This window comes from Salmo salar, chromosome ssa07 (genome assembly GCF_905237065.1).
Source record: "Salmo salar chromosome ssa07, Ssal_v3.1, whole genome shotgun sequence".
Lineage (NCBI taxonomy): Eukaryota > Metazoa > Chordata > Actinopteri > Salmoniformes > Salmonidae > Salmo > Salmo salar.
In genome coordinates, this window is record NC_059448.1 from 31,552,427 (window position 1) to 31,564,728 (window position 12,302).

At 44.0% G+C, this 12,302-nt stretch overlaps 1 protein-coding gene across 1 annotated transcript in view; it reads left to right on the forward strand.

Annotated features, from left to right (window-relative positions):
* Positions 1–12,302, forward strand: part of LOC106591031 (1-phosphatidylinositol 4,5-bisphosphate phosphodiesterase beta-3) — a 120,126-nt gene that overhangs the window by 54,533 nt on the left and 53,291 nt on the right. Inside the window, exons 3-7 of the mRNA XM_045721871.1 lie at positions 1,358–1,426; positions 9,203–9,352; positions 10,339–10,418; positions 10,623–10,676; positions 11,088–11,160. Coding sequence (XP_045577827.1) covers positions 1,358–1,426; positions 9,203–9,352; positions 10,339–10,418; positions 10,623–10,676; positions 11,088–11,160 — 426 coding nt within the window. The remainder of the gene's footprint in view (positions 1–1,357; positions 1,427–9,202; positions 9,353–10,338; positions 10,419–10,622; positions 10,677–11,087; positions 11,161–12,302) is intronic.

A 12,302-nucleotide genomic window follows, 5' to 3' on the forward strand; every position in this document is an offset into this window, starting at 1 on the left:
CTTGTGTGTGTGACCCAGGGGCCCTGGTATTTACCTGGCCATTTAGATCTGTGATTAGGGGTCTCTCTAACACACATACTCCACATGTGGGATGGACTCTTGGAGGTCGGTTAGCTAGCGTGTCAGTTGCTGTGGTCTCCAGGGAGTTGTCATGCCGATGTTGTAATGAAACCAAGGCCTCTGGGAGAGGTGTGTGTGTGTGTTTGCCTCAGGGAGAGAATATAAATGTCCTAACGACCCAGAAGCATTGTCCCCAGGAAGTAACATTTACGCACAGGCCAATCAGGAATGACCGGCTGCACCAGAAACAAATCCCATTGGTCTGCTGGTCCTGACCTCCAACCTTTCATGACCGCTACTCTGGAAAGATGTCTGGATGGAAAGAGAGAGGGAGAGTGAGGGAGTCAGATAGAGAAATACAGTCAGAACGACCTTCAGCTTAACAGCACAAATATTTAGTGTGGCCTCGACTCTGTTTATGGTGCCATTTACGAGCATGTTGCCCCCCCTCTCTCTCTCTCCCTCCCTCTCCTTCTTTCTCTCCCTCCTTCCTCCTCTCCCTCCCTTTTTCTTCTTTCTCTCTCTCCTTTCTTCTGTCCATCCTTCTCTCCTTCTCCTTTCTCTCTCCCTCCCTCTCACTTCTTCCTTCCCTATTTCCTTCTCTGTCTCCTATCCCTCTTTCCACCTGATGTCCAGTCTTTCTCAGACTATGTCCCAGACCTACAACCTAGCCCCCAGTCTTGTACACTGTTATGTTCAGTGTCTGTCAGTGTGACTTTGAACAGCCATAGAAGGTGCCCGGAAACCTCAAAGCATTTAGCTGCTCCGCTTCACATACTGTTTATGTCTGTGAGAGAGGGATGAAAGGAAGATGAGAGGTGGATGAGAGGATAGAAAGAAAGGATATGGGGTTGGAAGAAAGGGGAGGGGGAGAGAGGGTATAGAAAAAGGATGAGGGGATAGAGGAGGGATTGCATGAGGGACAGGAGGAGAGGGGTTAGAAATAATGGATGAAGGGTTGGAGGAGTGATTGAGAAGTAATGGGGTGAAAAAGAAGAAGGCTTTTAAGCTCTGTAGTAAAAAGCATTAAAAACTTCATTTCTATTTCACTCCTCTTCCTTTTCTTGTTCTATTGCTCTATTATTCTTTGTCCTGCTTCTTCTTACTTGTCTCACTGTCTGTCTCTCTCACTATCTCTCTCTGTTTCTGTCTGTCTGAAAAACCTTTTTCAAGTAATGTATGTGGGACTGACCACAATGACATGTATTAACATGCTTTATCTGTATCCCTTTCTGTCTTTATTTCTCTCTCTCTCACTCTCTCTTATTCTGTCCCTCCATATCTCTCTCTTTTTCAGGAAGTGGAAATTCTTGACATTAGCCAGATAAGAGACACCAGAACGGGGAAGTTAGCTAAACTACCAAAGGTGGGTAACGTGTATGTGTGTTTTCATTTTCCGTTGCAAAAAGTTTTGCTACATTTTGATATGGTGCTACAGTGTGCACTTTATGAATACGGGCCACAACAATGATCCTATCACAGCTGTGGATAGAGAATACGTCATGGGATACATTTGATTTACATTACATTTGACATTTTGGAGAGTTCGATGTGACCAATGATTATACATACACTCAATGACTGATAGGTGGCGCTGTGTTGAAGCCACTGTGCCTCCATCTTGGCACTCCCCCACCATGTAAACTATATTTTGGAAGCTATAGAAATGCATTTATTAATGTCTGCATATATTTTTGCCAAATTTATTCTATTACAGACACCTTAATATACAGTACCAGTCAAAAGTTTGGACACAACTACTCATTCTAGGGTTTTTCTTTATTTTTACTATTTTCTACATTGTAGAATAATAATGAAGACATTAAAACTATTTCACACAGAATCGTTACTGTCCCAAAGTGCTGTTTGCTTTGTTCTAAATACATACAGTATATTTACACAGTCAGTGGTGCAACTTTCACTGGGGACAGGGCCACATTCAGAAATTGAATTGTTGTCCCCCCAGTTTTATCATTGGAATGTGATACAAAACGAGGCAACGATGTGCTTTAGGACCATGAGGACGCCTCCGAGCGGTCGGGTAGGCTGTTTACATAATGTTGCTGCTACCATCTCGTATGACCGAAAAGAGCTTCTGGACATCAGAACTGGGATTATTCACCTCAAATTGGACGAGGAGTTCTTCATTGAGTCGAACGTGAGGGATATGCTGCAGACACCCGACCAGGCCCCGATCCCCATAATTCGCTGGAGAAGGAAACTGAGATTTCCAGGCAAAAGATCAGCGTGACTTGCGAGGATCATGCGACGAGTGGCTAATCTGCCCTTGCCTTCCGTTCTGCTAGCTAACGTTCAATCTCTGGAAAATAAATGGGACGAACTGAAAGCACATATATCCTACCAACGGGACATTAATAACTGTAATATCTTATGTTTCACCGAATTGTGGCTGAACGACGACATTAAGAACATACAGCTGGCGGGTTATACACTCTATCGGCAAGACAGAACAGCAGCCTCTGGTAACACATGAGGCAGGGGCCTATGCATAAGCTGGTGAAAGATATCTAAGGAAGTCTCAAAGTTTTGCTCTCCTGAAGTAAAGTATCTCATGATAAGCTGTAGACCCCCTGTACCTAGAGAGTTTTCATCTGCATTTTTCGTAGCTGTCTACATCCACCACAGAGCGAGGTTGGCACTAAAACCTCACTCATTGAGCTGTATTCCGCCATAAGCAAACAGGAAAACGCTCATCCAGAGGAGGCGCTCCTAGTGGCCGGTGACATTAATGCAGGGAAACTTAAATTAGTTTTACCACATTTCTATCAGTATGTTAAATGTGCAACCACAGGGAACAATTTCTAGACCACCTTTACTCCACACACAGAGACGTGTAGAAAGCTCTCCCTCGCCCTCCATTTTGCAAATCTGACCATAACTCTATCCTCCTGATTCCGGCTTACAAGCAAACATTTAAGCAGGAAGCACCAGTGACTTGGTCTATAAAAAAAGTGGTCAGATGAACAGATGCAAAACTACAGGACTGTTTTGCTAGCACAGACTGGAATATGTTCCGGAATTCTTCCGATGGCATTGAGGAGTACACCACATCAGTCACTGGCTTTATCAGTGACTGTATGTACATACCCCAATCAGAAGCCATGGATTACAGGCAACATTCGCACTGAGCTAAAGGGTAGAGCTGCCGCTTTCAAGGAGCGGGACTCTAACCCGGAAGCTTATAAGAAATCCCGCTATGCCCTCTGACGAACCTTCAAACAGGAAAAGAGTCAATACAGGACAAAGATCAAATCGTACTATACCGGCGCCGATGCTCGTCGGATGTGGCAGGGCTTGCAAACTATTACAGACTACAAAGGGAAGCAGAGCTGAGAGCTGCCCAGTGACACGAGCCTTCCAGATGAGCTAAATAACTTCTATGCTTGCTTCGAGGCAAGTAACACTGAAACATGCATGAGAGCATCAGCTGTTCCGGATGACTGTGTGATCACGTTCTCCGCAGCCGATGTGAGTAAGACCTTTAAACAGATCAACATTAGGAAGGCCGCGGGGCCAGACCGATTACCAGGACGTGTACTCCGAGCATGAGTTTACCAACTGGCAAGTGTCTTCACTGACATTTTCAACCTCTCCCTGTCTGTAATACCAACATGTTTCAAGCAGACCACCATATTCCCTGTGCCCAAGAACGCCAAGGTAACCTGCCTAAATGACTACCAACCCGTAGCACTCACGTCTGTAGCCATGAAAAGCTTTGAAAGGCTGGTCATGGCTCACATCAACACCATTATCCCAGAAACCCTAGACCCACTCCAATTTGCATACCGCATCAACAGATCTACAGATGATGCAATCTCTATTGCACTGCACACTGCCCTTTCCCACATGGACAAAAGGAACACCTACATTTGAAGTCGGAAGTTTACATACACTTATGTTGGAGTAATTAAACTTCATTTTTCAACCACTCCACAAGTTTCTTGTTAACAAACTATAGTTTTGGCAAGTCGGTTAGGACATCTACATTGTGCATGACAAAAGTAATTTTTCCAACAACTGTTTACAGACAGATTATTTCACTTATAATTCACTGTATCACAATTCCAGTGGGTCAGAAGTTTACATACACTAAGTTGACTGTGCCTTTAAACATTTTGGACATTTCTAGAAAATTATGTAATGGATTTAGAAGATTCTGATAGGCTGATTGACATCATTTGAGTCAATTGGAGGTGTACCTGTGTATGTATTTAGAGGCCTACCTTCAAACTCAGTGCCTCTTTGCTTGACATCATGGGAAAATCAAAAGAAATCAGCCAAGACCTCAGAAAAAAATGTTGACGTCCACAAGTCTGGTTTATCCTTGGGAGCAATTTCCAAATGCCTGAAGGTGCCACGTTCATCTGTACAAACAATAGTACGCAAGTATAAACACCATGGGACCACGCAGCCGTCATACCGCTCAGGAAGGAGACGCATTCTGTCTCCTAGAGATGAACGTACTTTGGTGCGAAAAGTGCAAATCAATCCCAGAATAAACAGCAAAGGACCTTGTGAAGATGCGTGAGGATACAGGAACAAAAGTATCTATATCCACAGTAAAACGTCCCCTCAGCAAGGAAGAAGCCACTGCTCCAAAACCGCCATACAAAAGCCAGACTACGGTTTGCAACTGCACATGGGGACAAAGATTGTACTTTTTTGGAGAAATGTCCTCTGGTCTGATGAAATAAAAATAGAACTGTTTGGCCATAATGACCATCGTTATGTTTGGAGGAAAAAGGGGGAGGCTTGCAAGCTGAAGAACACCATCCCAACCGTGAAGCACAGGAGTGGCAGCATCATGTTGTGGGGGTGCTTTGCTGCAGGAGGGACTGGTGCACTTCAAAAAATGGATGGCATCAAGAGGAAGGAACATTATGTGGATATATTGAAGCAACATCTCAAGACAACAGTCAGGAAGTTAAAGCTCGGTCGCAAATGGGTCTTCGAAATGGACAATGACCCCAAGCATACTTCCAAAGTTGTGGCAAAATGGCTTAAGGACAACAAAGTCAAGGTATTGGAGTGGCCATCACAAAGCCCTGACCTCAATCCCATAGAAAATTTGTGGGCAGAACTGAAAAAAGTGTGTGCGAGCAAAGAGGCCTACAAACCTGAAATGGGCCAAAATTCACCCAACTTATTGTGGGAAGCTTTTGGAAGGCTACCTGATATGTTTTACCGAAGTTAAACAATTTAAAGGCAATGCTACCAAATACTAATTCAGTGTATGTAAACTTCTTACCCACTGGGAATGTGATGAAAGAAATAAAAGCTGAAATAAATCATTCTCTCTACTATTATTCTGACATTTGACATTCTTAAAATAAAGTTGTGATCCTAACTGACCTAAGACAGGGAATTTTTACTAGGATTAAATGTCAGGAATTGTGGAAAACAGAGTTTAAATGTATTTGGCTAAGGTGTATGTAAACTTCTGACTTCGACTGTATGTTATCTCCCCCCTACTTCTAAAACCAAAGTTACATCCCTGCATATGCATACAGTATAACGTTTATATTATAAACAGAAGTACAGAATGACAAGATCTTATAGAGTAGGACTACCCAACTGGTGGACCGCGGGCCAAATATTTTGCCCCCCAAGTTTTCTGGAAATGAGAGACACGTGATCTTATACAAATGTAAGCAAGGTTTTAAATGACTCTATTTTAGTCAAATATTATATTGGTTTGGGCTTCTTGCTGTCAGTTTGCAGTCTACAAATTATTTGTAATTATGTTCCGGCCCCCTGACCATCCGCTCAATAAAGACTTTACTGAGTTAGAGTTCATCTAAGGAAATCAGTCAATTGAAATAAATTCATTAGACCCTAATCTATGGATTTCACATGACTAGGCAGGGGTGCCTCCATGGGTGGGCCTTGGAGGGCATAGGCCCACCAACTTGGCAGCCAGGCCCAGCCAATCAGAATGTGTTTTTCCTGACTAAAGGGCTTTGTTACAGTCAGAAATACTCCTCAGCACAACCCCCCCACCCCCCTCAGATGGTCCCACAGTTCAAGAAGCCAGATGTGGAGGTCCTGGGCTGACGTGGTTACTGCCAAATTCTCTATAAATGACGTTGGAGGCAGCTTATGGTAGAGAAATGAAGATGCAATTCTCTGGCAACAGCTCTCCTCACCATCTTAAATAAGCATGCTCCAGTAAAAACATGTAGAACCAGGAACAGATATAGCCCTTGATTCACTCCAGACCTGTCTGCCGTTGACCAGCACAAAAACATCCTGTTGCATACGGCATTAGCATCGAATAGCCCCCGTGATATGCAACTTTTCAGGGAAGTTAGGAACCAATATACACAGGCAGTTAGGAAAGCTAAGGCTAGCTTTTTCAAACAGAAATTTGCATCCAGTAGCACAAACTCAAAAAAGTTCTGGGATACTGTAAAGTCCATGGAGAGTAAGAGCACCTCCTCCCAGCTGCCCACTGCACTGAGGCTAGGAAACACTGTCACCACCGATAAATCCACGATAATTGAGAATTTCAATAAGCATTTTTCTACGGCTGGCCATGCTTTCCACCTGGCTACCCCTACCCCGGTCAACTGCCCGGCACCCCCCACAGAAATTCGCCCAAGCCTCCACCATTTCTCCTTCACCCAAATCCAGATAACTGATGTTCTGAAAGAGCTGCAAAATCTGGACCCCTACAAATCAACCGGGCAAGACAATCTGGACCCTCTATTTCTAAAAATATCTGCCGAAATTGTTGCAACCCCTATTACTAGCCTGTTCAACCTCTCTTTCGTACGGTTTGAGATTCCCAAAGATTGGAAAGCTGCTGCAATCATCCCCCTCTTCAAAGGGGGAGACACTCTAGACCCAAACTGCTACAGACCTATATCTATCCTACCCTGCCTTTCTAGGGTTTTCGACTGCCAAGTTAATAAACACATTACCGACCATTTCGAATCCCACCGTACCTTCTCCGCTATGCAATCTGGATTCAGAGCTGGTCATGGGTGCACCTCAGCCACACTCAAGGTCAGAAACGATATCATAACCGCCATCGATAAGAGACATTACTGTGCAGCCGTATTCATCGACCTGGCCAAGGCTTTCGTCTCTGTCAATCACCACATTCTTATCGGCAGACTAAACAGCCTTGGTTTCTCAAATGACTGCCTCGCCTGGTTCACCAACTACTTCTCTGATAGAGTTCAGTGTGTCAAATCGGAGGGCCTGTTGTCCGGACCTCTGGCGGTCTCCATGGGGGTGCCACAGGGTTCAATTCTCGGGCCGACTCTCATCAATGATGTCGCTCTTGCTGCTGGTGATTCTCTGATCCACCTCTATGCAAACGACACCATTCTGTATTAACTAACCTCCAGATGAGCTTCAATGCCATACAACTCTCCTTCCGTGGCCTCCAACTGCTCTTAAATGCAAGTAAAACTAAATGCATGCTCTTCAACCGGTCGCCGGCCGCACCTGCCTGCCCGACTATCATCACTACTCTGGACGGTTCTGACTTAGAATATGTGGACAACTACAAATACCTAGGTGTCTGGTTAGACTGTAAACTCTCCTTCCAGACTCACATTAAGCATCTCCAATCCAAAATTAAATCTAAAATCGTCTTCCTATTTCGCAACAAAGCATCCTTCACTCGTGCTGCCAAACATACCCTCGTTAAACTGACCATCCTACCAATCCTCGACTTCGGCGTCATTTACAAAATGGCCTCCAACACTCTACTCAACAAATTGGATGCAGTCTATCACAGTGCCATCCGTTTGTCACCAAAGCCCCATATACTACCCACCACTGTGACCTGTACGCTCTCGTTGGCTGGCCCTCGCTTCATACTCGTCGCCAAACCCACTGGCTCCAGGTCATCTACAAGTCTCTGCTAGGTAAAGCCCCGCCTTATCTCAGCTCACTGGTCACCATAGCAGCACCCACCCGTAGCACGCACTCCAGCAGGTATATCTCACTAGTCACCCCCAAAGCCTATTCCTCCTTTGGCCGCCTTTCCTTCCAGTTCTCTGCTGCCAATGACTGGAACGAACTGTAAAAATCACTGAAGCTGGAGACTCGTATCTCCCTCACTAGCTTTAAGCACCAGCTGTCAGAGCAGCTCACAGATCACTGCACCTGTACATAGCCCATCTGCAAATACCCCGTCCAACTACCTCATCCCCATACTGTATTTATTTATTTATCTTGCTCTTTTGCACCCCAGTATCTCTACTTGCACATTTGTCTTCTGCACATCAATCACTCCAGTGTCTAATTGGTATATTGTAATTACTTCGCCACCATTGCCTATTTATTGCCTTACCTCCCTTATCTTACCTCATTTGCACACACTGTATATAGATTTTTTTCAACTGTATTATTGACTGTATGTTTTGTTTATTCCATGTGTAACTCTGTGTTGTTGTATGTATCGAACTGCTTTGCTTTATTCTTGTCCAGGTCGCAGTTGCAAATGAGAACTTGTTCTCAACTAGCCTACCTAGTTAAATAAAGGTGAAATTATTATTATAATAATTATTTTTAAAGTGGCCTTTTATTGTCCTCGGCACAAGATGCACCTGTTATGATCATGCTGTTTAGTCAGCTTCTGGATATGCCACACCTGTCAGGTCTTGGCAACGTGCTCACTAACAGGGATGTAAACAGATTTGTGCACAAAATTAGAGAGAAATAAGCTTTTTGTACATATGGAACATTTCTGGGATATTTTATTTCAGCTCATTAAACATGGGACCAACACATTTTTCTTCAGTGTAGTTGATGATCCCTCTTATAGAGAATAAGCAGTAAAGTATAGAAAAATGTCCAAAGCTGGGAAGGACGATGGTAGTTGGTATGTTGTTAGTTTGTGTATGTATGTTGAAGGACCGTGTGTCAGTGATGCGTTACTGATGTATATGTAGTTATGATGTAGTTAGTATGTTCTTAGCTTGTAGTTAGTATATTATTAGCATATTGTATTTTACTAACGTGTTGTACTTCCTCTCCCATAGGACCCGTGTATTAAGAGGTGCACTGGGTTCAGTAACAGAAGTGCTGCGGTTGTTAACATGTTTATAAGTGTTGTTACATGTTTTTAGCGTGTAGTTCTTGTGTTCTTTATCGTCTCTTGTAGGACCCACGTGTCAGAGAGGTTTTGGGGTTCGGTAAACCAGGCGAGGGGGGTGTTGCCGTGGAGGGGAAGCTGGTAACGGTTGTCCACGGCAATGACCTGGTCAACGTATCCTTCCTCAACTTCCAGGCCATGCAGGAAGACACTGCCAAGGTTACCATGGAAATACCTTTCTCTCTTCTCCCCTCTCATCCATCACTCCTCTCATCCCTCTATCACTATCTTCTCTCATCCCTCTATCACTATCTTCTCTTCTATCATCCCTCTCACTCTTTTCTCATTCCCTCCGCCCCTTTCCTCCCTCTTCCCTCCTTCCTTGAATTACCATGGAAAGACCTCTCGTCTCATCCCTCTCACTCGGTTCCCTCCTCTCCTTTCATCTCCTCTCACCCCTTTATCACTTTCTTTTATCCTCTCCTATCATCCATCCCTCCTGTCACCCCTTTATCACTCTCTTCTCTCCTCTCACCTATCGCTACCTCTGTCCCCTTCACTCTCTCTCCCTTCCTTCCTTGACTTATCTCTCTCTCATCTCTCAAATCCCTCTCTCACTTGCCTCTCTATATCGTTACCTTTGTCTCTTCATTCCATCTTTCCTCCTTCCTTGACCTAACAAATAAACAAATATAATCTCCATCTATCACTCCCCTCTCACGTTTTATTCTGTTTCTGTTTTTCTCTCACTCTCTTTCTCTCCTCTCTCCCTCTAACACTGAGCTGCTCACCTGTTCCTGTTGTTTGTTCCCTCCTCCTTTCTCTCTTCCACTCCTCTCTTTTGTTTGCATTCATCTCCCTCTTCCCTCCCTCCTTCCTTCCCCCTCCACTCTCTCTGTTTTCCCCTTCTGTGTGTCCCCCAAATGATACCCTATTCCCTACATAGTGCACTACTTTTCACCAGAGCCCTATGGGCTTTAGTCAAAAGCAGTGCACTATATAGGGAATAGGGTGCCATTTGGGACATGGCCTGTGTCTCTCAGTCCCTGCACTGATTGTGTTCTTTGTGATATTGTGTCTGTGGTTTGTGTTTATGAAACTGTGGGTGGTATTACAGTTATGATTGTAAGTGCTGATCGTGTGTGTGTTTGTGTGTGTATCACTGTTCTTAATAATAATTGTTCGCTGTGTGTGTGTATGTTCAGGTGTGGACAGAGGAGCTGTTTAAACTGGCCACAAACATTCTGTCTCAGAATGCATCTCGCAACACCTTCCTCCTCAAAGCGTAAGTTGTGTGTGTGTGGTGTGCATCTTATTCATACTGAAATAGCATGTTTTTTTATGCTCTCTCTCTCTCTCTCTCTCTCTCTCTCTCTCTCTCTCTCTCTCTCTCTCTCTCTCTCTCTCTCTCTCTCTCTCTCTCTCTCTCTCTCTCTCTCTCTCTCTCTCTCTCTCTCTCTCTCTCTCTCTCTCTCTCTCTCTCTCTCAGGTACACCAAGTTAAAGTTGCAGGTGAATCAGGATGGAAAGATTCCAGTGAAGAAGTGAGACACACATACACACTTCTGCCATTCCTGACATAGTTCTCAGACATGACTTTCCACTTCCCCTTTCTACCTCTTTTCTCAGTTTCACTTTCTCCCTCTGTTGTTCTCTACCTTCTCTCTCTCTTTCTCTCCTTCTCGCTCTCTATCCCGCTCAACTAATTTTAACCCTAACCCTAACGATAACACATTCTCTCCCCCTCCATCTCTCTCTATTTCAATTCAGTTTAAATGCTTTATTGGCGTGACAAAAAATTATTGTGTTGCCAAATCAGCAATGCTGAACAATTCTCTCGCTCTCTCTTCCCTCCCCTCCTCATCTTCCTCCCTCTGTCTCCCTGCCTCCCTCTGTCTCCCTCTCTCCCTCCCTCCCCCTCTCCCTCTTTTCCTCCCTCCCTCTTTCTCTCTCAGTATTCTTAAGATGTTTTCTGATAAGAAGAGAGTGGAGACAGCGCTGGAGCAGTGTGGTTTGGTCACCAACAGGGTAATCTATCAGTCACTCAATCAATTAATTAACTATCAATCTATAATCAATCACCTCTGTCATAGTTATCAGTAAAATTATTATTGATCCACAATCCTTCATTTTTCATGTGGTTGGAATAGTGTGGTCTGATCAGGGTAATCAATATCTTGATTTATAACCAATAACCTCATCTCTAACCTGTCTGGCACAGTTATCAGTTATCAACTTAATCCATAATCCTCCATTTATGTCTATCAGTAAATATGGTGTAGGATGAAGTTGCCCCTAGAGCTGATCAGCATATGTAAACTGCTGAAACCATTGCGAAGTCAGGTTCAAAGGTCAAAGTTCAAACCCATTACCTCCGCAATATCGTGGTGTCCCTTAAGGCATCCGCATGCTTCCCATCTGAAACAGTTCAGAACAGTTTGTGCATATACTGTATTATTACATTTTGTGACGTTTTGGTTTTCGGCAAGGGTTTTATCGGCTGTTCGTGCACACAAATTCAAGCCGAAGTTTGGTTCCGAAGTCTTCGCACCTTCGTTGGTCATTGGTTAACAGTAGGGATTCTTCAATGAAGTGTTTGTTGTCATTCAACGATAGATGACTCGAGGTTTTTTTCTCACTTTTTTCATCTTTTCACTTGAGAAATACTGCACCAAACATCGTAGTTGGGTGTAAAATTGCGTGCGGAGGCTTTAGTCGTAGACCATTTCTCCCTATGAATACACACATACACAAACACACACACATCAGTGCCTTGGCAACATAGTGTGCTGCCCTGGTAACTTTTGTATGTAGCTGGTCATACCAGGTCTGTGTGTGTTATTGTTGTCCCATTCTGCCCCCTGCTGATACAATAACAGAAGGGCTGGTAAACTGACTGTCAAGGCTTTTACACATCTATTGAACTAAAGCCAACCCAACCATCTATAGACAGTTGTTGAGAGAATCTTGATGATGTGTAGCCGTAGCTGGACATAGTTGTTCATAGTTTCACCAGTTGGTGTTGCGGGGAAAACTACCCAACAGATCAATAGTTAGTTTGCAGTAGTTTGATAGATGTGTAGACGCCTTTCAACTGACACTTTATCTCTTCTCTCACTCTTTCTCCCTGCCTCCCTCTCTCCTTCTCCCTTCATCCCTCCCTCCCCCTC